At 40.3% G+C, this 25,799-nt stretch overlaps 1 protein-coding gene across 3 annotated transcripts in view; it reads right to left on the reverse strand.

The window, feature by feature from the left end:
- The window catches only part of FAM189A1 (family with sequence similarity 189 member A1), a 90,193-nt gene that overhangs the window by 6,779 nt on the left and 57,615 nt on the right, over positions 1–25,799 (reverse strand). For 2 of the 3 annotated variants that reach the window (XM_027898356.1, XM_027898357.1), the window contains exons 5-9: positions 18,678–18,785; positions 9,331–9,491; positions 8,582–8,717; positions 4,386–4,461; positions 1,113–1,700 (exon numbers count right to left, since the gene is read on the reverse strand). In XM_027898356.1, the coding sequence (XP_027754157.1) occupies positions 1,113–1,700; positions 4,386–4,461; positions 8,582–8,717; positions 9,331–9,491; positions 18,678–18,785 (1,069 nt within the window). Of the gene's footprint in view, positions 1–1,112; positions 1,701–4,385; positions 4,462–8,581; positions 8,718–9,330; positions 9,492–12,044; positions 12,063–18,677; positions 18,786–25,799 lie in introns of all 3 variants that reach the window. The other variant, XM_027898358.1, reaches the window with a different exon arrangement.

Raw genomic sequence — 25,799 nt, forward strand, 5'->3', positions numbered from 1 at the left:
TGTTGTGTCATTATGTGTTGCACGTGTGCCCCATAATTTACGTTCCAAACTATGGGAGTGCAATCACAGCAACATGCAAACCCCATTTACCAAAAGCCTACACAGTAACTATCAAGGTTGTGCTTCTGAATTCTTCAAACTGGATTGTACGTGGAGGTGAGTCAGGAGATAAATTAATGATTTTTTCTTACAGAGTGATGATGCAAGGAGGGAGTGTAACAGAACCAACATGTCATCCTAAATGAAAACAGTTCTTTCAACATTTTGGCTACTTTTGCTGAGTTAGTTACATGATTCTTCCTGTAGATCCTTTAGAAAGCCCAGGGAACAGCTCTTGTAACAGCACAATCTCTGACATCTTACAAAGCTTTAAAATCTTTACTTTCAAGCCACTTCTCCAGGTTACCCTTCTGACCCTCTCTGAACAGGCTGCATCCTTTTGTAAAACCTGCCCTCACATGGTTTAGACAGTTCTACATTCCTGCTGTTATTCTCTACTAAATCAATCCTTTATTTTTCACTAACAAGCAGATTTTTTTATGAAGGTACACCGTCCAGCCAGCATCTCCTCTTGTCTTCCCTACTTTTCTAGAAGGAGATTTGTAGCACAAGATAGTTATCCCCAACAGCCAAAAGCTTTCCTTTGCATTTATCATCTTGTCATGTGCCTCATTTTCATTTCTTTGCCCTTTATAACTTTTCACTGTGTGCTCCAACCTGCCACTGGTCACACTGAGTGCCTCTGACAGGCACCAACAGTCTCAGTGCCAGAGCCAACTTTGGGAAACACAACCTGCTGCCATTCCACTTCTTAGTTCAGCCTCTCAATAGAACAGTAACAGAGAGGTGGGAACAGCTGCCCAACACAGGGTTTCTGAGCATTACAGAAAGAATGGTGAAATTCAGAAAAGCCAAAACTGATTTCACGCTGTCAATTTTCGCATTTCCATTCTTAAAAATTTCAAATTTAGAAAATATGCATGGAACTAAAGCCTTCACATGTCAGTCAGTCCTCACTGGAACACTGCACGCAACTGCCAGCAGCACATTTGCTGCATAAATCACCTACCCCTCACTCGTCCCGTGTTTGGGCCTTGAGGTACTGCACCTACCTTCTGCCACAGACGACCACGACACGGGGGCACTGTTTGATCGGACTATGTTTGAAATGGGGTGTTTTCTGATGTGCTGCTGCTGAACAGCAGTCTCACGGCCACTTGTGCACGATGAAGTGTTTGCAGGCCCAAAACAGGGAGAGGTCTGCAAACAGACAGGCTGGCTAAAGTCCACACAGCAGGTTTTCTTTTGCTTCAAGGGTGCCGTGGCATTGCTCTCTTGAGCAGAACTCTGCAGTTGTCTTTCTGAGGGGCTGTAATTCCCTGAGGAACGGTCCAAGGACCTGCCACGGTCACAGTTCTTTTCCTGTCCTTGAGACCTGTCTGTGGAGGCTGGGCTGTGGGAACCGTCCTCCTCCTCAGGAAAACCCTCTGAGCGAGTTCTGTGAAACCTGCAGTGAGTGTGGCAATCCAGGGGGCTGCAGCTCTGGTCTGCACCCCCTTTGGGGGTTATGGAGTAGGGAGAGAGATCAGCAGAGTGGAGAGATCCTTGAACTTCCAGCGAACAAAGATCTTCAGAGGAGTAGCTGCGGTCGGGGACATCAACAGCCTCAGAAACCATCAGAGAGGTGCTCTCACCAGAAACTGCAAGACAAGGTTCAGACACACATAAAAACTTCTTGCCCTCCTCCCACTCTGCTCCATTTTCAGTGTATTGATTTAAATTCAGGAATCAGCAGGTACATCAATAATTATTCAAAAACTCAGATGACAGAATGCCAAAGCAAAAACTGCTGAAGTAATTTCCTTCTTTCTCGTGTCCTTCAGCAAAGACAACTGTGTGCTGTCCTTGGGTATCAACATGTTTGAGCACCTGGTATGGAAGTATTATCTGCAGCTACATTTGGACAGGAACAGCTGTCCTACTGGTGTCTCTGGTAAACAGAGAGATTGCCTGTGGCAGGGACAGTACAACTTTATCCAAATGCTGAGAAAACGTGGCTGTGATCCCTTTGAAACCTATTGCTCCCGTCACTGTTAGCTCCGCACTAACACTCCATTCAATCAATCAACACTTCCTTGAAGCACAAAGGTCTTTAGAAAGAAGAATTCACCATCACAGAACATCTCTGGCACACAATGTATGTGACACACAATTCGGGTACAAGCTAAATATTCTGCACAAGGTCACATCATCCTTTGTATTAAAAACTGAGCTTGCTGTTGCTTTCTCTGTCATATCTACAAATACCCAATGAAAATATATATTTGGTTCTGCATTATCCCCAAAGTTGTGGAAAAAAAAAAAAGAAAATAAAACTAGAGAACCCAGTCTCCAAGTTCCAATAGCACAGACAATATGTTTCCCATATCAGACTGGAATTCCTGAAAGTCCTGTATGTAAAAGTATCTACAAAACAAAAATCACCTAACTCTATTCAGCTCAGCAGGCTCTGATCTGTTCTTTTTGGGTGACAGCTGTTACTAACCATACTGATGAAACAAATGTATTTTAACTGTTTCCTTCAGGAATAGAAGAATAGGATCTTTCACTGAATTACAGAACTTTTGTTAGGTGCTCCTGTGTTTTGAGGTCTAGAAAGCAGAAAGCTTTCTACAGTACAGGAAAATTACTATCACAAGAAAAATCAAAAAGTCCTGAGGTTAGGTTTTGCGAGGAACATTTTTTTCTTACACAAAATGAATCACAACTATTTTCTTTTTTGGGGGTTCCAGGAAATAAATTTCTAGCACTTACATTGTCAAAAAGGGCATAATAATCAATAGTGAAAATAGATCTATACATCTACATTGTGTCAAAAATGCATAATATGCACCATTTATTCTGTGTTAAGTGCAAAGCTACAGTGGTTTATTGGACCATTTATATTTGTGATGTGTCCACAAACATTTTTTACACAGATAATTCTTTGCAACATATTCCCTTAACTAGAGCTCTGAAATATTTATGAAGTCTGTGTGGATAAATGAAAGCATCCCTTAGTCTGTGCCTGTTTTCAGGGCACAGATCTGCACTATCCAAACACTCTCTGCTATGACTCAATTTAATTAATAACCAGGAGTGTGGCTGGTTGTACTATTTGCTATCTTGACTTAAGGGCCTTAAACTGTATTTTCAGCTTCTAACTATTTTGCTCTTCCATTGACATGATTTTTCTGGTAATATAGAGAGCAGGAAGAAGGGTCTGAAGCAGATGAGAAGCAGTCACTGCTCAGAAGACATGGAACTGTAGTACCTGACTGATTTGACATGAACAAAACGTGCCCGAGGACCTGCTTAGTCCCCTTTCATGTGCACCCAGCACAACATGTAATCTCAAAACCCCGGCCTGAGAGCTGCTCCGCTGCTCCCCAAACAAACCTCTAGAATGGGCTTAAAACCTAGACTGTCATTTGTGGAGGTGAAGTCCAAATGGACTTAAAATTCAGGGACGAGCTCTAGACAAAGCCCTTGTTCACAGCAGCTCTCACAGAACACCCTCAGTCTCCCTCAGTTGGAACACCTACTTGCAAACACCATTTAAAAAAAATTAAAAATTAGCAGCAGTTAAAGGTGATCACTGGTGGGGTGAACCTGGAAACTGAAATCCTACTCCACAAAACAATACCCTGTGCATGTAGGAACAGGTGCTCTGCACTGAGCTGCCAGGCCTGTCAGCCCCATGCTGGAGGATGGGCAGGAGAGCACCACTGCTGTCTCTGCCACCACCTCCCTGCCCGTGGTGTCCTGGCAACACAGCCACTCTGCTGCTCAGTGCAACAGGTAGAAATGGAAATCGAACTACAGTAGCTGTTTCATATAAACTGAGGCTGCAATGTTTAAAAAGCCCTCTCTGCAGCAACACACATGGCAAGGGTACTGACTTTTAAACTTTAAACAAACAGGCTCTGTACCGCTACTGCTCATCCACCTGCGCTCCCAGCATGTGTGCTGCAGGCAGCAAGCTTCCTGTTGAGGCTTCTGGGAGCCATGCAGGAAACTACGACATGGAGAAGGCCTGTGGGGACTCTCAGGAAGGACCTGTGGACACTGACAGCGAGAAACAAGCTGCAGGTAAGGGCAGGACTCTTCAAAGAGAAAGGACAGTCGCTGTATCTGCCTCGAGGGGCTTTGGGACCACGCTTTGTTTAGTGAAACTCTGCTCTGCATTTCCAGCCCATCAGTCTCTTGACTGTGAAAAGGTTCTCCTTGCCATGAATAACCTGACAGTAAATCCTTCTTTCTCCACTGGGAAGGGCAGAGGAGAAGGAAAGTCCACTCAGAACTCCTGCTCCACCTTTAAGCAGACAAAGGCAGTGCCAGATCACCTTGTGTGCTGAAGTCCGGGGTCACGTTCCTCTCCCCCAGGGCTGCTCCAGACACTCGCTGGGCGGGACCAGAGACCTAAATGAACATTGTTAGTGAAACAGCACATTAACCTGGACTGTACCAAACACAGTGCAGCTCTGCTGATCTGCACAACACACCTGACAACACTCAAGAGCCTTCAGATCAGCTGCTATTCAGATTGAAAATGATTTAAAGGTAAAGTATTTTACAACATCTTTGGGTCAGGAACCAAATGCAGGCCAAAGGAATGTACTTACACAATTTTCATTTTTCCTGAATCTACAAGGTAAATTTATCTTGAGTTCACAGGCAGCTGCAGGCCCACACTATAAAACCTGATGTCTGCAATGCTTAAAACTAATGGGTTTATTACAAGCAATCTCTGTTTCTACAGTCTGCTTTTTTCCATATTATGTTTGGGTTTTTTTCACATCCTATCACCCTAAAATAGAAGAGAGGAAAAGAGAAACCACAAACCCAAGCACAAGAGCAGTATTTTGCTTTGGCTGGTTGTGGAGGTGTTAAATCCTAGTGTGTTTTAAGCCCCATTACATCACTGCCACCCAAGGGGCTGGTGCAGAGAGCTCTGCAGCGATGGCAGCATGCTGAGAATAGGAGAACCCCCCTTTTGTCTGAAGGGATGCACATAAGTGGGTAATTCCCTTTTGAGAATCATGGGAACCAAATACAGAATCAGTTCTCCTGGAAATATTGCACCCATAAACACCTGAAATTTAGGAAATTTTATTTCTATTGATTTGAATAGACTTTGGATTGGATCTTGTCACCAATCTCAAGAGATTTTTGACAATTCTTTGGGAATGTGATTATTGAAAAGTTATTCTAATAAATAGGTGGTCACAATAAAAAAGGTCAAAAGGAATGAGATTTACCATCTTTAGCAGAAAGCACCGTATCTCCTGTCTGTAGGGTCACCATTAACTAGTAAAGCTAAATGGTTGGTGACAGTCTAGAAAAAAGCATCAGTCACTTGTGTGTACACCTTTGTGTCAAGCACTTGATTTGTATCTGGCCTTCTAAAAACTGGCTGTGACACTCTTAGTCTGAAGCTCTTAAGGAAAGAGCTTCCCTTCCACGTGCCAGTGTAGATTAATGCACACATACATACACATAACTTACTGTGTTCAGTATTTTATATTTTCCAATCTATCTATCTAGAGCCTACTATGAGCAAGTGATTAGGAAAATTTTTGTGATGCAAGTTGAGTTTTTGAAAGTGATTTTAAGTTTAAGGGTCAGTAAATACAACTCTAAACAAAGAACAGAGCCAGAAATACTTCAACTCAGGTAAAAAGTAAAATCTGGTGTCACTTTAGGTTGCAGATGATTCCTAGGAATCAAGGGAAAGTAAGAAGTGTTCTCAAATTCTCTTTGTTGTTGGAGAAATTCAGACTAACTACATTTTGGAAGAAACAGTTTAATGTTTTCAGGGTGTTTGTTCTTTTTTAAAAATCTCGGGGTCCTAATAAGCACTTTCATGAATTCTTAACCTACATGCTTTCATAAACTTAACTGCTGACTGAAAAGTCTCTGCTGAGTATTTGTGCTGAAACATTTATTGACACAGGATTCTTTAGCATAACTGCTGAAGGTAGTTCATATGCATTTGGTTGATTAACCTTGGTGGGGGGGCAGGAGAACCGCAGTTTTAATTGCAGGAGGTAACAGTGACAATCTTTAGGTCAGGTCAGAGTTGTGGTTCACTCAGGGATGGCACGTGGACTCAGACAGGTTCCTGCACAACCAAGGGTAATTAAACCTTACTGACTGCACATCCTCAGAGATAAAGGGGGTAAAGACAGTCCCTGAGCTTTCAACAGGACAACGAGAAACCCTGTGCTTTAATAAGCCTGCAGAGCCTGCAGGTGAGCAAACCTTGTGAGAACAGTCACTGAAGCCTGATCTGTTTATTGTCACCTTTTCTGCATCCCAGTCGATACTCTGCATGGAAAACTGTGGGTGAAAAGCACTTCTTTTTCATAGTCATGGAATGGGAATTCCTAATCAGTATAGATGACAACAGCAGTTTTTACACTGATGCAATCACATAAATCAGCACTGACATTTGTTGCTCGTGAAATTAATGAACTACTGAGTCTAATTTGATATAATTTAATAAAATTCTAAGGACCTCAATCTATTTAAAAACAAATAAAACCTACTGCTTGATGCTCAGTAAAAGATTTTACAGTTCTGACATTATTACATAATGGTTCCCAGAAGCATTTTTACAGCTAAATCTGCCATGATTTCCTTGGCAAAGTCTGCCTTTGAGGGCTTTATAAATCTCATTATTTCACTTCGTACTGTGCTGTGCTTGGTGCGTGTTCTATCAGAGCCCTTCCATTACGTAAGAATTCAGGTCTCCATTTTGTTCCTCTTGCAGGTTTATCTAAGTTACTGCAGAAGAAAAAGGAGGGAACTTGGATAAAAGTATTTTAGAAAGGAGATGGCCTTGAAAACTCCAATTTTGTTGTTCAGCAAAGAACAACACTCACAGTGCTCACACTCAGTTTATGGTGATTAATTTAATTATAGCCAAACAAATGTTTATTGTGACAGGTGGAGGGTGTAATACAAAGTTAGACATACCTTGGAGGTATTTAATTGCATTTTTGTTGGGGGCTTTGCATCTCAGTCTTCTTTTTTCTCAAACATTTGTACTAATTATTTTAATAATCTTCCTGTTTATAATAGTAAAAATTGATATAATTTCTTTCAGTTTGAGTTTCAATTGTGGTTTCCCTCAGTGTGAAAAAAATCACTAGCAAACTTTTCAGTGTTACATTTTGGGGAAAGGAGTCGTTGTCCCCTCTGAAATGTGGGTGCAGTTTGGCAACCTGAACATAAGCATTTCCACAGTGCACTATTAACCACTGATAAGCACTTTCTAGAGCATTTGCTGGGGCCTGCAAGAAATTACAGCTTCTGAAGCAATTTTAAGTATTTTCCCCTTTGTGATAGCTGATTCAATTACCACAAATCACTTGAAGCAAAACTTTGCTCAAATGTAGCGTTGGCTGTATATGCAGACAGATTATAATTCCAGTTTTAGCTGAGTTGATCCTGTACAGTACAAAATTAAGCAAAAGTGTAATATAAATATTAGTCTGAAGTATAGTGCATCCTTTCTCCAAGTTCAGGATAAAGGTGTTCTGCACTCTCAGTAGCATTTCTGCTGCTTAACAGCCGTTTATCAGAGGCTGGAACACCAAAAGGTCAATCAACAAGTAGGGAACTCCTCGTTGCTGTTTCATAGGGAGAATAAGTCCCTATCTCTTTATCATTCAAATCTTTGCAACTTTACAACTCCTAAAACATAAATTTGGCACTGGGTTCAAGGCATCCTGTCAACACCAGAGCACATCATTTTGAGAATCTGTACCATTACCAGATGCTCCCAGTATTTCCAGCACATGACCTGGAACTGGAAATGTTAACTGTGTTAAACTGAGCTTATTTACAGAGATTGTTTTTTAGGAATTTTCAAGACCATGTTCTAGCTACACGTAGAGTGTGAAGTGGCAGATGATAACTATCTTGGCTCAGATCACACGCAGGGCAAAGCCAGTTGTTCCATGGGCATTGTGCTTTACACACACAAACACAAACAAACACGAGTTATTAGCGCTGCATGTCACAAGACACACAGTTTTCTTTTTCCTTACTAAACCTCCACTGTTGCACTGAGCTGCCACCAAATGCAGTGTATTACACTGAGGCAAATCCAATCTTAGCAGTAGCTGGAATCAAAAATGCTTTACAACTTTAAGGGTTTTTAAGAAAATAAGCCTGCTTGCTAACTAATCAATGTTACTTTGCACCTATAGGAATTGAGAAGTGTAATGTTATTTTAAAACATCATTATCCTTCTCAAATAAGGAAAATCACCATGTGATTCCAATCCATTCTTCTGGGGTTTTGTTACTGACAGTCCAGTATCATTCAACTTTTTTAATGGATGAAATCATGCCCAAGAACATAAGGAAAATGCACATTAAGTAAAATTTGTTAGTTACACTTTTTTAAAGAAAATGCTCTGAAAAATGTTTTTAAAGAATATAAATATTTTCTAATGGTTGTTCCTCAAAATGTGTCTAGAACTGATTTGCATCATGAAAGTTTGCAGCCTGGTTCCTGCGGCTTTCCTTACCTGCCGGGCAGGCCCCTGTCCCATCACTGCCTCGTAGGGAGGGGGCAGCTCACTCGGGTACAGCATCGCTGGGCTGTTGATGGTCACCTCGTACAGAGCACCGAACGGCGAATGAGGGAAGTCCAGATGGAGACCTCTGTGCAAAAACACAAACAAGCAAACTTAAGAATAAGGAAATGGCATTGCATTTGTTTGGTAAACTATTACCTATACCACGGTGATGTAAAGCCTTCTCTGAATTCAAAGCCAATACAATACAGAGAATAAACTGAAGAAATTTATTAGACAACCAAAATGAAGCCCTAGTTCACAAGGCAGCTTTAAAAACTCTATTTCATATAGGATGCCAGCCATCTCTAACAGCCCATTTTGTCATCATTCATGTCCTTCACTATTCCACAGTAATATATTTAAACTACTATTTCCTTTAAAAATTAATTCTCCTACTCAACTTCAAGTGTGTAACGTTAACAGTTGTCAAAGGATCACCTATAAGATGATCTCTGCTCTAAGTTCAGATATGGTTATCCTTAGCTAAGTTCAATCATTTCTCTTCTACAACAAAGCTTTAACACAAATATTTCCAGATGCAGCCTGACAGGTTTACAAAATCCCGTATGTAATCTCTCTGGAAAAAAGCACTCAGTGTAAGTGAAGGTCATTTTCTGCCTTCATACTCTTTGGAAGATCTCAGTCTGCAGAACCACTGGCCAACTACAGCATGAGGTAAGCAAGGGAGGAAGGATCACCTCTGTGCCTCTGTCACCGGTGTGCAGGTGTACTCTGGGGGGTAGTAGGGTGGAGGAGGTATTGGTGGGATGAACTCATCAAAATCCAAGGTCTGGTGCAGGACAGTTCCGTGGGGAGTCATGCAGTCAGCATTGGCAGAATGCGGCCTCTGGGGCAGAAACTGAAAATGAACAGCTCGAGTTCCTTCAGATGGCAGAAACATCATCACTAATAATGAAAATTTCCACAGAATTTCAGTATTACCATCCCTGACCAAGATCCAAGTTCATTAATAACCACACTGAAATCAAAGAGGCACTTCTGGAGCCATAAGAATACTTGGGATCAGTTGAGAAGGGTGATTGCCAAAATACAGCACAAGTTTGACTAAAGACAGAGAGGCCTTGGGCCTCCAAGTCAGCCCCTCTCAAGATGCAGAACACAGACATTTCAAATTAAATAGCTTGTCAAGAAATAATTTACATTGTATACAATTTTATGATAGTACCACATAATCAGCTGTATTTTCATGACTGATGAACAATAGAAACAACTACTAAAATAACTACATGGGGTTTTTTTCCCTATCTGAAAGTGCCCTGCACTTACAGGGGAAAAAACCTGAATGCTACCCCCCAAAACAAACTCAAATAAGACTAACTAGAAATAGGTTACCACATATTCATTCAATTTTGAACAAAACAACTTAAAAATATTCCACCTATTTTTCCCTTCCAACAAAAGAGCCATTTATAACTATTCTTTATTATTCTTGAAAAAAAAAATACTTAATAGCTGTTTGTGGTTTGGTGATACAGATACTGAACACTTAAATGTAGTATAAAGGTTTTAAATGCTGGTATGAAAGTAAGAAAAACACTTATTCCACCTCAAAACCAACCGAACAATAAAAATTAATAACACTGAGAATTACTGCCAACATTTGTGACGGCAATCTCATCAGCTTCTAGCAGAGCAGGGATCTGAGGAAGCTATTGCAATGCCTCTGATCTCAGAAACACTGCAAACAAGTGTCCTAGGAAAGGCCTGAGCTCATTCAAGATCAGCTATGGACCATCCTGCAGATCACACCGACACAGTCCCCTTGACCTGGCTCTTTATGGTCCCCACGGATAAAAGGGGATCAAAAGACAATCCAAAACCACAACAGAATTGTTTTTCTCCAGGCAAGCTTCTGCTGTCATATCACTTTCCTTGGATCAGTAGCTGACTTGATCTTTATCTCCTGCCTTTTAAAACAAGTCAGCTAAGAAACTGCTGAAGGCACATTGCTTTTTAGTATTGGAACAAGACAAGATGTCTGTGTAGGTTTGCTCATTAGATTATTAATTTGTTTAAATCTGTGATGAAGATTTAGGAAGCAGTGAAACAAAAGGGAAAATGCTTATAACTTAGGAGATCCAGCAAATAGAAAGTAAATTACCTTCAATTTTAATATCACAGTTTTACATTGTTCACTTTTTAAAATTTAACTTTGAGTAGTTCTGCTAAATTTACATTACCGAAGAAATGATACTGGTCTTTGATGTTTAAAAGGTTGAGTTACACCTTGCATGTTTTGAATGTTTTGAAACTCCATGTATGTTGTTTCAAAGGTCAAAGCTGTAATAACACAGCGTAACAGAGAACCAGGAGGACCAATTTCAACCATTTGCGAAAATGAACTATTAGCTGATTACTAATCAGCTCTCCAGAGACATTTTCACACGTAACTATTAATAGAGAACCTCCTCTGCAGAGTATATTACATCATTACATCATTCCATCCTACAGCAACCAAGGACTCTCAGCCATTGTGCTTTACTGATGGCACAGTATAGAAAAAATACACGACATCTCCCTGATTTACTCTTTGTTACATGAAATGTCTGATGCTCTTTCATCTTTCATGTGAGGTGGGATGCTGTTATCCCAGGTACTGTCACACATTTCTATATCTGTCTTACAAAAAAACACCCACATTCTTGCCGTCATTTGGTCTAAACTCACCTGATCTTTAAACAGCCATTTCCCAAACTGTAATATTACATTAACTCCAAACTTCTGCCCTAAGTTCTGCAATCATCAGTCTGCCACTATCCCAAATACATGGAAGAATCTTTTAGGAAAAAAAGGAAGCAAGACAAACTTCAACCTTATTACTGAAAACGTGTATAAAAATTTATTATAATGAAGACAAATATCTGTATACTCTGGGTCACGTTTTGTACCCGACTTGATTCCACCAAACTCAGGACTGCACTCGCTTTCCTGGAAGAGTTGGTAATTTTGGGTAATTTTTTCTGTCTGGAAATCAAACAATTTTCTTTCCTGCCCCTCTCCCAGAGTGTTTCCACATCCAGGCACAGAACCCAGGCTTTGTTTGCACTACAGAACATGCAGCTGCACCCCGTCAGTTCTGGAGTTCCATCCAGCACACACTGGCAGTGCTGCAGCAGTTCAACACACAGCACTCCCACAGCACGGGCAGCACCAGCACACGGTCTGGGGATGGGACACAGGGACAGAAGGGGCTGTGGTTCCAGAAGGAAAAGACCCAATGTTTAGGTGCAGGTCAGCTGAAGAGCAGGGTCATTTGCATCCCTTTCCAGAACCACCCCTGAGGATACAAACCATGGCAGCGAACTGTGAACACCACTGACAATGAGCAGCAGAATGGACATGAAAATGCACATGGGGGGGGTGGTGTGGTGGTGTTTATAAACAAGTTTACCTGTGTGATATCATCCTGCTGGAAGGCACAGAAATTAAAGTGAAAAAGGCTGTAAGAGGGAAACTAGCAGGAAATGAAACAATAGCAAATATAAGGGATTATCACAAAGAACAAACACCCTTGAGAAAACAACTGGAAAGCTACTAAGTGGGAGTTAAATCATATCCTATTCCATACTACCCTACCTACTAATCTCTACAAAGCCCACAAAAGGTTTTTCTTTCTGCAATAAAATGTATTTTAAAAATCTGTAAGGGTTAGTCTTAAATAGTGAAGGCTGGCAGGGCCTCAGCAAAGACTTGGTGCAAATTCTATAGATCAGAAAAAGACACAGGAAGAAAATGCAATCAGCTGAGAAAGCTGGACTAGGTGAAGAAACACTGACAAATACTTTCACAAGGAAACACACATCACTGGTATTATAAGACACCTGCAACTAAATAATCAGTCTCGAGATGCTGATGGCAAGTAGGACAGACAATAACAAGAACTGCCAGACAGAAAATGGGGGTGGCCTGTTCAGTCACCAGTACAAACAAGATCAAGTTGCACTCAGTGTCATTTCAAAAACTGCAGCTCTCACCATGAAACAATTCACACCATGAAACAACTCTGACAAGCAGGTCTCCCAGCTAGGCTCTTGGGATTAAACTAACGGCCACTGCAGCAGCGAGGGATAGAAAATGGTTGCAGACAAAGATAAACAGCAAACAGCACCACTGGTAAACACCAAATATCCAACAGTGTTAAAAACCTTTGCAAAACTTTGTAGCTATCAATTAATATTTCAAACACATTTACTAGGCATAAATAGAAACCCCCCAGCTCTGGAAATGTGAAGACATCGTTTCTGTTGACCTCCTAGAGCTGTTGGATGCTGGGAGCTTACAGAAATCTCACAGGCAATGAAATACAGACCTAGAATTCATGCTCTTCTTGCAGGAAATCACTAACCTTGTGTTTCAAGCTTGGCATTCAAACTATTACACTCATGCAGGTGTCTTCTCATCCTTGGCCTTACTTTAGTCTGTGAAACACGTCTGATACCCAAGAGGCCATTACACAGACCGGTGCATGTGCTAAATGATGTGCAATGTAGTGTTTTACCTGGGCGCCTCTAACTTGGACAGAGTAAAACACCTTATTTAAACAGATTTGATAAAGAGGATTACTTAATTTGTTATTTGGTTTGCAGTTACAAGGGAAGGATAAAACATCTGTTTGCAGAAAGCTGTAAAACGCTGTGGGTTTGTACCCACTTCTTACTCAAAACAGAAGTTAGTCCTCAGCAGCAAGCCATTAGCAAGCAGAGAATCAGAAACACAAATGTTAGAATACCCCACTTCCAGAAGAGCCAAAAGTTTTTTGGAAATGTAGGACCTGTTCACAGGTCCTTGTACGAGAGCACTGAGAAGTCCACACAACAACCATGGGGGGCTGGACACCAGTGACCCCCTCTGCCACTTCCAGCTTGCAGCAAGACACTGCAGCTGCCCTTCCCAGCCAGGAGAGCAGTGCTGAGCACACCTACACACACTCTCTGCCCAGTTTTTAGCTCTTCAAGGGGGAATAAACACCATTAGATTGATATAAGATTGGAAAACTCATTCTCTTTCTGGCAGACCAAACAGCTAGCTCTTCACCGACAGGTCATCTAAAAGTTGGCCAGTCAAGTGACCAGAATGATTGGGGTTTAGTATTTATGTTCTGAATATTTTGAGTACACTGAAGTAAGAGCTGATGGAGGAGTCCCATTCAAGGAGCTGAACAAAGAGCAGGTAACACCTGTAAATATAATTCTCTAATGAAACAGTTACTCATGTGATTCCACGTGGCACATCCTTCTGCCCAAGATCTGCGGGATTGGGAACTCTTCATCCGTATTCCCAGAGATGGAGCCCCCCCTGAACATCTCAGACATTCTGCAGTCTGTCTATCCTGCAGTGATCAACACGAGTGGCCCCATGGCACTGACACTGCTGGGGTTCACTGCTCAGCAACTGTGACTTATCGAAACCAAAAGTGCCACGTCAGTACACGGCTGGTGCTCTAAGGGAAACTCCTTCTCTGGAGTATTTCCCTTATCTGCCTTCCACATCACATTTAATAAATGGACTGGGTAACTTTGAAATGCATCCTTTGGAGAGCCCAGGATTCATTATTTTCATTTCAGTCTCTATATGTCATTTATAAAAATCTGCTAATTCTCGAGAATACGAAATAAAAATTTCTACTTGCCTATAATTAAATCTTGGCATGTTATCTTGAGTAGAAGCTCTCTGCAATACACTCGGGTATGTATTTCTGTCTTCAATTAACTGTCCTCCTCCTAGACAGGTTGCTGTTTTCCTTTTCTGAAATACTGAAATCAGTAGCTCCTGAAGGGAAATGTACCTTCTAATTGTCTGCAAGAATAGAAGGACCGTTGTTGACTCTTTTAATTTGTCTCTGATCTTAAAGGGAAATTGCAACACAGCAGGTATTTTGGTAAGGCAAACAGATTCATATTTTTCTGCTCCACTGTTTCCAGCTGCTGTTCCTACAACCATCACAAACCATTAGCTCTGTAGTCTCAGGGGGATTGGTCTGTGACAACATAATCTTTCTCAAAGTACTGACCACATTTTAAATAGTCTTAAATATTAAATATACTTATTCTACCAATAAAATGTTTAATGAAAAATGGCACATTTGTTAAAGATGTCAAAAGCTTTCCTGAACCAAAGGTTTGCATTTTACCATTTTATTTGTGGTGGTTGTGAGGGGAATATTTACCCAGCCGTATTTACATTCAGGATCTTTCTGTGGATAATTCGCAGTGCACATTTCTAAAGGCACTGTCATCTGGGCTTTGCACTACCTGTAAGTGAACCCCCTAATATTTAGATTTTGATGCAATTAAATAATAATATGTAATAATGTACAATCAATTCTTACTTAATGTGAAGCTTCACCCTGAAGGCTTTATTACTATTTCCCCAGGATATGGGGGTTAAACAATACCAGCAAGATGTTATTGTCATGCAGAGTTGCTTTATGTGAGGTGTTTGAGTAGCAATATTAACTAGAGCCTATTAAGTTAATCACACAATGAATTATCCTTATGACTGATGAAAACAGTAATTAAATGTTACAGCTTGCATGTGTCGTCATTACCTTATTTCCTTTACAAAATAACTGATGGTTTTAGGTATCAAATAATATGAACAGCTACTAACAGTGACGGTGATAAAATCAGAATATCCCCAGTTTTATTAGTGCCAGTACTTCCAGGATAAGTACTGTATAAACACACGTGCAGTGGAAGGAGGAGTGGAATAGGTGCACTACCTCATGATTTAGCTTGGCCACAGTGGGCACACTTTCTTGTATTTCTTTGTTTAATTCAGGCAGCTACCTTTGGAAGAAAGCAGGGTGCGTTTCTGCAGTTGCCATTCAGACAAAATGCAAACTGAAACTGCCTTAGGCAACAAAGGAAATGTCATGGAAGTGACAGTTTGGTTATTAAGAGAGGTTTCTTCACATTACAGAACCTTGATATAATCTCATTTGATTCACATTTATCTCCTGGAGGGGTGTGTACATAGAATAAACAGTTCTGAGAAGCCCTGTCATGGGGTGCAGCCTTACACTGTCCAGTGAAACACTAACAAATGCTATTTCAATCTTTAACTGTGCTATTGTTTACTCTGCCAGCTTGAGTACAATTGGTATGGGGTTTTTGCCTGAGCAACTGCATATACTAAACACAGTGAGAAAGGTTAAAGGGAAGTGACAAATTTGGGGTACCTTCCAAAACAGTCAATGCAAATAAGGAATAATTGAGAATATAAAATATAAAGCAATAAAAATAGTTTGCAATATTTTGCAGTATTTTTTCCTTAACACTTGAAACCAAATGTTTGTTAGGTAGGAGTAATTTTAAACCAAAAACCCCTTTTCGAATTCATTGGAAAATTTAATCTGTGCTTGCTACTGGACAGCTTGTGTTTATATTTTTAGGACATTTTTACTAAAGATCAGTATTTCAGAAGATAGTAGTTTCCAATGAAACACTGTCAGCTTGCCTGTATGAATCAGACTCTCACTGTATGCAAAACCCAGCAGCAAAGCATGTACTCACTGAATCACTGCTGTAGATTTCCTTGAGACTGTATGACACACCTAATTTATGTTGCTAAGCAATAAACTGAAATAGTCTGAAATTTGCAAAAATGCACTGATTAAATTCTGAGACAAGAACAGTAACACAGCACCTGAGGCACAGAACTGATGCTCTAACAATAACCCAGGGATGTTCAAGGAGGGGGTTCCCTATTGCCTCTTCTTGCTTTTACTACAGGAGAGCCTTCCTAGTTCTTGAACACTGCAGAGCAAGAGTAAAAGCATCAGCAGAATAATTCAAATTTTTTCATCTAAGGGAGTGGTATCTCTTGCTGCTGCTTGTCATAAACTTCCAGCATGGTACAGCCAGGCTAAGAGAAGATGCACACATCAGTGAAAAGTGAAAGGGAAAAGCACAAGTCAAGCATTAACAAGTAAGAAAAAAGGAAGTAAATCAGATTTCTGGGTGCAGTAGAGCAAAAGGGAACTGCAGATCATGGGACAACAGGCTGAAAATAGTGAAAGAAAAAGAAATCTTCAGGTCAGATCTCAGCTGGTCTAAGTCAGCGTAGCCCCAGGAAAGTTACGCTCACTTAGGCCCGGTAGGAATCTGGCTCAGCAACCTGAAAAAAGAAAGGGAAAAACTGATAAACAAGAAAAGACTGGGATTGAGCAGAAAGATAGAAAATATTTCCCTTCTTCCACAGAGAGGGAAGAAAATTCTTGTCGATGAAGCTGAAAGGGTGGGAGCCCGGACAACTAAGCAGGAAGAAGAAAAGCTGGAAGCATAAAGCATAGGAAGCAAAAGGAAATGAACACAATGCCAGGTGGTAAAGAAAGAATTTAAAAGACATCAAGAATGAGGTGGCAGAGAGAAAAATAATGTGCTTTTAAGGAATTCAACTTCCTATTGAGATTACTGCTTCTTGCATATGCCCCTCAGAAGCACTTAAACATTGGTTTTGGTTCAGTGTTATCTGTACATTCTTATTCCTCTTACACTGCTAAATACCATTAAACTAAGTGTAGGTTAAGATTCCTGGGATACGCATGGCTACATTCTGGATCCCTGCTACCATTTTACACTAGAAGGTGTGATGATCTCTTCATCTCCTCATCAGCACTGCAGGGTGAAAAAGTTCTTTAGTCAATGGGCATTCTTGCAGCAAATATCATGGAGGGGGAGAGTATATGAAAAAAAATACACAGAATATGGAAAAAATCCTTTAATATTTAAAGTACAATGTCATCAGCTGAAAAGGTTCTTTCTGTCAATTGTCTGATATCCAGACCAAAGTTACTAAATAAGCACTGTTCACAAGTCTCTACCAACATGCACAATATGCACACACAGAGTGCTGTAAGAAAAAACGCATTTATGCGCTATTTGTAGTCATTATACAGGCACCTGTGCTGAACGTGCTATATCCATTACTGGATGAAGCAAGCACCAGATCACAGACCCAAGATACTCTGAGTTTGTCACCCAGTGAGCTGAACATGTGTCTAGAAAGCACAGCCTCATCTCTGTAACTCATGCACTTAAATCAATACCCACGGCACCCACTGTATTTACATGTGTTTATTTATTGTGAAAGCAATCACATGCCTTCAAGGCAGGTCATGCAAGGTTTCTGTGTTGTTGAAATGGTTTGAAGGTACCTTGCTGGGCCAGTCTTCCATCTCTGCACACTTTTAAAATACTTGATGCACAAGTGCCTGCTATCAGGTTTGTGTGCTTGCCCTCATTTACTAAACAGGATGATTTCCTAGATTAGCCAGCAGTAGAGAGCTTAGAAGCAGCATAGCTGGACTGCAAAATACAAAGGACTTTAAATTTTTCTTCTTTGTTTGTGTCCCAACATCACATTGAAATCTTGCAAATTCCAGTGCTCATTTAGGACAGGAAAGCTGTCTTTGTCCAACCAAAACAAGACAGTGTCCTGTGATGCAGCTGACTGCGCAGAAGACTAATGATCCTTTTCCCTCTTGTGTTGAACACAAGTGCTACTCCGAGGCTGAACACATCCTCCTTATGAAAACACTGTTATTGGCACAGGGCTAGGAAAAGTTCCAAGTTTGAACTTATACATCTCACAATAATTCTCACATTAAGGTAGCAGTGAAAACTAATATCTCAGAGCTAAGTAACTGCACTGGATAGTGAGGAGACTGAAGATGATATACAAGTAATGGCAGAAAATTTAATGTGCATATATAACTGAAGCTTGTTAATAACCTCATTAACAAAAACAGCATACTCCAAATTGCAAAATCCTGATTATAACCCTCTAACATAATACGCTAACATTTAAAACACAGCAACTATTCATACTGCATCCATCTAAATGCTGCATTATACAGATGTACACCCACGTGCACACACGTTCTAACAGGACAACAAACCCACACCAACAGGCTTAAGCCTTACTCTTACAAGCAAAGGGTAAGTGCAAACGAACAGAGACAGAGAAGGACAGTATGCTATGGTAAGGACAGTATCCTGTGTTGTCACTGAAACGTACTCACCATTTGCAGAAGATCAGAGGAAACCATCTGCATGCAACACATTGCTGTTGCCAAAGCACAGACAATGGTGGAGATGATATTGAGAGCGCACACACTGAACAACAGGTCCTGCAAGAGACAGGCAGCAGAATGTCATCTCCCTGCTCAGGGACATGAAGGACACAGAGAGCTTTTAGGGATTTGATAATGATCACTGTCAACTGCTAGCAACTAATGTGGTCTCAAATAACTGTGCAGAACTCATTTAGCCTGTAATGTATTTTTAAAGCAATCTGCAAAGAGAACAATTACAAAAAAAAACATCCCCTTCTTTTCTATCAGATATTTCCTCAGAAATATTGATATTCAAGTTTCCAGTTCCCAGAAAGAAAAGGCAAAGTACTGCTTTCACAGTGGACTCCATCTACAGCCATCACAAGAAAGATACTATGAAGGAGACATCTGATTAAAAACAACAACATGCAGAAACGTCATTGCTTTCAGTGGAAATCTACAACCTAGGATTGTGTGTTAAAAAAAATAAAATCAACTTTAGTATGAAATAGAGACTGTTATCCTGTGCAAGCATCTGAAACATTTTTAGATTTACAGAAAAGCGGTGATTACACCTGGGCATTTCACCTCCTGCTGATGAACTGAGTGCACATGGCCACCATGTTTTTAAAAAACCCAAGACATTTTAAATAGGACATACAATATTTGTTTACTAAGTAGAATAAAAGAAATATCTGAATTAAAATGGAAGCATTTTTATAGCAATGGCATAATTAAAACCAAACCAAACCATCCATCTCTCTCCCAATCACTGGATTTGTCGTTCCTTTCCCAACAGCCAGTGAAAAGAAACACTGATTTAGCATGCTGACTACATTTCAAAGCTGCTACAATCCTTGTACAGCAATTGCATAGCTGTTGTACTTGTGGCAATTATGTGGCTCAGTTAGTATTCTGAACAGCCAGGAAAAGCATTTGAGAAAAAGCAGCAGAGGGAGCAGATGAAAAACAAAATCAAAATTGTTACAATACCATGAGTAAAAACACTCACTGTTTAAAGAACATTCCGTAGGATCTAAGTTTAAAAGAGTGTTTCAGTCGCTGCCAGTGCATAAAATAACTTCCATGTTATAAAAATCAATGCACTGCTCACTGTTTTCCAGTAATACTGAAAAGAAATGATAGAAAGGTGCAGATTTACTCCTGCCACTGTAATTGCATGCTCCTCGAGTGACCTTCATTGGAAGATGGAAATGCCAGCCACGGGAACCAGGCAGCCAATAAATGGGCCAACAAGTTTCAGTCATTTAATAGCTTACACTGAGCCAGATCTGCTCTTGCTCGTCTGGTCAGTTGTCTTCTGTCTTCTTGGCCAGCCCCTCAGCCAGGGAATGATGAATCATCAGCATCAACAGCAAACCAGTGCAAGGGCCCATCTCTGGCTCACACACAGAAGGTGATACAGAGGACTCACTCAAACACAAAGTCATACAGACCCTCTTAGAGCACTCACATGGGGGTAAAATACAAGGAGATCCCTAGAGATTCAATCAGTTAACAGCGGCACCAAAAGAGACCCTGCCCGTTCATCCGTTCGTGTGCAGGCCTACAGAAAGAACACCAAGGCAGAGACAAGATCTGCGGCAGAAATAGGACTATTTCCTGGCAGGAAGAAACGTCATTCATTGCCTAACACAGTCATTTAGATCCAAAAGGTTTAGCTAATCTCAGTGTGCATAACTTAATACCATTTATGCCAAATAATAAAATCTACAGCAAAGCTCTAAATTAGGGTCCGAAGTGTCTCCAAGACCCTCCTAAAACTTTCCATGCTTCAGGACAGACTCAGCTGTCTGACTGAGACACTCAACTGACTCAGTGCCTCTAACACTCAGATGTTTCTTTGGTCTGTTCCTGAAGATCCCACAGCTCCATCCCACTATTCCAGAGTTTATCTTTACCAGTCCTGTCCTCCTTCTGTCCATCCCACAGCTGAAAACCATTGCTCCTTTTCTTCTACTTGAGAGCAGGCTATTACACAGCAGACTTTTATACCTGTAAACTCTATTACAGTTCTCAAAGTCTTTTCCACCTTTACTCCACTACATATTAACCTCATTTCCTCCAATCCTCAACTGATATCACCTTCCTAGGTCTCTGATCATTTTCATTAATTTCCTTTGGTTCACCTCACCTTAGTCCACATTTTTCCTCAAATGCAGAATCCTAAACTGGGCACAACTGAAGGCCTTGCAAGTGCTGCCTGTAGTATAAGGATCATTTTGAGTGCCTTAAAAGCTACACTCACCCTTACACATCCTGCAGTGGTGAGAATGAGGTTTTCTGCAGCAGTACATCAGTGATTCATCTTCTGTCCAACATAACTCCAGATCCTTCCCTACAGAAATACCACCCTCTTTATCCTGCTACATCATAAAGATACAGCTGTTTTCATCACAGAAAAGCTAAAACCGAGCCTCATTCTCAATTACACTTATCTTTCATTTATAAAAAATAAGGAATAAACCTAACCCATTTCATTCTACATGAATAGAAATAGAAAAGGGACAAAATTTCCCCTCATAATTACTTCCTCACATACTGCAAAGCACAGAGTAAAACCAAGATCCATAGGGAGCAGACACCTATCAGCCAAAAACGTAATAACTGAGCAAGGACTGTGGTATCCTCATTATCACTAGGTATTTCCTAAAGCAACAGTACTTCTTTATTTGTTATGGCTTATTTTCCTAACACCTGTTTCAACTCAAACAAGAATCAACCCCCAACCAATCCCTTCTCCTCTGCTCCCCACTCCCCCTACACACCCTGCAAACATTATTCAGCCTCAGGCATTTTACCATTTTCAGGGAATTTCCTCCCTGTGCCCTGTAGAAAAAATAATTAAGTAATTCATGACACCCATTTATTCAACTGTAGATAAAAAATGAGCAGGAACAGGCTTTCAAGATCTAAAGCCCTCCATGGCCAAACGTGCTAGCAGAGGGGCAGTGCAGGTGCTTACACAGACTCCAGGAGAAACACAATGACAAATGGACACCGTGGCCTTTAGGAAATGTCTCTGAAAAAACACAAGAGGGACAATCTGAATTCTCCACAGCACCTGGCCACAGACAGCCACATTTACAGGTGTCTAAAGGAGCAGGAAATCTATACTAAACACAAAATCAAGGAGACTTAGTGATTGGTTTTTGACTGACATCTGCAACAACTCTGATCAGAAAACACAACACATGAATCTGGAATGGTATGAAATATGCTTCTTTGCTCCTGAGAACTGGCTGAACCAACCTTCTCTTACATAGAATTTTCTGGGTACTTTTGTATGTTTAAAACAAAAATCTGATTCTTCAGCATGTTTATATGATAATTGATGCTCTGATAGGTATAAGGTACCAGGTAGAATTATTCTTCTCCAGGTTACGTACACAATCTTCATGCTCCACCTCAACTCTAACTGCAGAGGACACAACCCCCTCAGAGTGGAGGCACCTGTCAGAACTGCCTGGAGGCACACCCAGATCCATCCACACACACCTGTGGAGGAGACAGCACTGGGAGCTGCCAGTTATTTCCCCAAGTAGGTCTCTCAGTAAATCTCAAAAGCTAAGATCTAATCCTGATATGTGAAAAGCAAGATTTCATGGCTGTAGTATTCCATTCTTATTACAGATAAGCAGTTACTAAATTAACTGTTCATTATGCTTTCCCTCCACAGTAACAGACTCCTCTGACTTACGCTGTGCTTCCAGAGGACACTTGTGATTCTCAAATCTTCACACTATCATTCATTCATATGTCCACCCATAACTTTAGCAAAAAACATCTAGTTTTTCTTTCTCTTTTCCTGATTTAAGCTGTTTTCAGGATTACTCTTTGGACACTATTTCTGTGCTACTGCACCCTAAAGTTCTTCCTTATTAGCACAATTAAAATAATACATAAATAAACAAAAAATCTGTTCTCTAAATGTGTAGCCCAAAAGCCTACAGAATACAATAAAATAGGAGCTGTAATAAAAATCCTGAGTGTATTTGAAAATCTTAATGTTTAATTGAAATACTTTTAGTATTATTTTATATTCCAAAAAGTGTCATTTTAGGATATAATTCTGTAAGAACATCATATGAAAAAAACCCACATTGTAATATAGTTAAAAAGCAATTTGTCCTTAACACTGATTTTCTTTGTTTTCCATCAAACTGCTGGGTGGTAAGGCAGTCAGGTGGTATTAAATTGGAATAAGTTAAAAAACTGCTGATTGATTTGTCACTTCGATAACTCAACTGCAGAAACAATCATTTAACAAAGCAATTTAAAACAGCTGTTAGCACAAGAAAATCTGTGGATTGAGATAGAATCTAAAATGAAAAATGACAATGGCCTGAGCCCTCCATCAGTGACAGGAGCACTGACAGAGCTGGTCCTTTATGGCCAAAGAACACCCACTGCAAGTGTGTTCACCCCTCTGAAATGGGTCCTTTATGGCCAAACAAACAACACCCACTGCAAGTGTGTTCACCCCTCTGAAATGGGTCCTTTATGGCCAAACAACACCCACTGCAAGTGTGTTCACCCCTCTGAAATGGGTCCTTTATGGCCAAACAACACCCACTGCAAGTGTGTTCACCCCTCTGAAATGGGTCCTTTATGGCCAAACAACACCCACTGCAAGTGTGTTCACCCCTCTGAAATGGGTCCTTTATGGCCAAACAAACAACACCCACTGCAAGTGTGTTCACCCCTCTGAAACTCTGCCCTTCATAATGTAATTTGTACCTCCTGTCACAACAAACATAAAGCAAACCTGGAATACGATCAGTTCGCTCAGAGGGTGGGCCAGACCCACAGAGTTCCTTCTCTTAGAAAACAAACCTAGAACTGAATCCTCTCTAAAATCAGTTGCCTTTCACAACCATCAAGTAAGCCAAACTAAAGCAGGAATCTCTAAACATCTTCACAACCCAAATGAAGATTCTGGTAAACATTTAATCATCCCTTGCTTTTTCATATCATAGCAATGAACTGTGCTGTCATTTAAGTTACATGCATGAACATCAAACCGGGGAATCTGACATTCAATACAGACCCTACCACACAGATGAAGCACTATTACCAGAAAATATTCAGTCTGTCAGGTATTATACAGAAAATTAACCATCTGTGCTCCTTACAGAGAGTTCAGAAACTGTATTTAAACCTATTTTGCTCTAGAAGTAAATAAAGTGCATATAATTGCTTTTTGTCCCCACTTACTCCTCTGTTTCCACATTTATTTACAACATTTAACATATTTATTATGTTTTCTGAAATGTGTTCCTTATGTTCATTTACCAAAAAAAAAAAAAAAAAAAGTTACATAGCACAAATCCACGAGCTCCAGTCTGTGCAACAGTATTGAACTGGCAACTCCCTTTACAGCACACTCATATTTTGCTGGCTCAATAGATTATTTTCCTGTGGAAATAAAAGGTTTGTAATCTTTAAGGTTCTTAAGTTCTTTGCACTTTTGAGACCTCAGTCAATACACAATAAAAGGAGCAAAATAAACTTGCTGATGTGTAAAAAGAACACTGTGTAATCAGCAGCCCTGAACAGATGGATCTAAACATCCCCCCGATCAATGGCTAAAACCAGCTTCACTTCTGCAGTTCTGAGATGATTTCTTTTCTCCTTGATTGACTTCAATTATGGTGCTTCATTTCTCATACTACTGTATCCTGAGAAGAGATAATGAGCAGTAAAGCTTTTTCATCCATGAAATTAGTATCAGTGTACCTCTTATTCATGAATTCAAGGACAACAATCCCTTAACTCCAATTATAACTTCAGTTGTTCTCAGTGGATGCATCTGAAGAACACTGGAAAAACTAGCTGCTCTACTAGAGGGAGGACACGAGAATCAATTCTGAACCATACAGGTCTCAAACACACATTGAACTGCAAATGGAGAGATGGACAACACTTCATAAAACAGATTTAAGGTATGAAAGTACAATATAATTCATTATTTCACCTGCACCGAAAATATTTACTATATTTTTAAGGGAGCACTGCACAGCTGCTCCTTAAGAAAAGCAAACTCAAAAAGCTTGCTCTGCCTGCATGAGAGTTTGCATCTCTTTGAACTCAGGTGTTTGCATTAATTTAGTACTGGAGACGTGACACTTGGAGAGTGCTGAAGGGTTCCACAAAATAACAAGGGTGTAATCAACAGATTCCAGCAGCTTTGCAGCCATGAAAAAGGTTGACAGCCATGTCCACTCATTGCCCAAAGCCCACCCTGGAGCTCCATTCTTGATGGTATCAGTGTGGTAAATACACTTGAGTGAAGGGAGTATTTTCAGGTGCCTGTAAAGTAACGTGAAACAAGTCCAGCATTTAAAGATCTGACAGGAAATTACTCAATCTACACTGAACTTTATCCAATTTTAAGTAGATTATGAAGTCTTTCAGGTAAGCAAAATTAAAATATTGCATTTGGTCATATAATAAATCTGAGGAAAGTCTGTTCTCGTAACCCTAAAGAACATGTTAGAAGTGATCCTTCTCTGTTGTGCAAATGAAAGCACGTTCTGAATGAATAAAAATAAATATATGAGTAGGCTAGTTATCAACAAACTCAGTAACAACAAACTTGGATTCAAAGGAGAGGAAAGGGGAGATTCACACAGAAGACTGCAAGAACTGTGAGGTACATAAATCTCTAATAGTGATGCCTAGCTTACAACTAATGAGTAGGATCAGTAACCTGGAAAAGGCATTTACTGTTTATATTGTGCTTGAATTTTAGCAGCTCCAAACCAAATATTTATGCTGAACGCAGAGGAAGGAATCAGCTTTTCTCTCTGCTTCTGTAGTCACAAAACCATTCTGAAGCTGCACTTTAAGTAAAGGAGAAAGCAATTATTTAAGTAGCAAATGTCTGCAGGTATTCTGGACTAAGTAAGCTGTTCAGAGTAATTGAAAAGACTCAGCTGGATCATTACTAAACCAAAGCAGCATAACATTCTCCTCCTACATGCAAGTATCAGACAGCAGTAATACATTACAAAATAACTGAAACTTCCAAATACCTAACTTCACACTCTCAAAATACTGCATGTA

The sequence above is a fragment of the Empidonax traillii genome, unplaced genomic scaffold (assembly GCF_003031625.1).
Source record: "Empidonax traillii isolate 1590-97213 ecotype Southwest subspecies unplaced genomic scaffold, ASM303162v1 scaffold593:size397357, whole genome shotgun sequence".
In the NCBI taxonomy this organism is placed as follows: domain Eukaryota; kingdom Metazoa; phylum Chordata; class Aves; order Passeriformes; family Tyrannidae; genus Empidonax; species Empidonax traillii.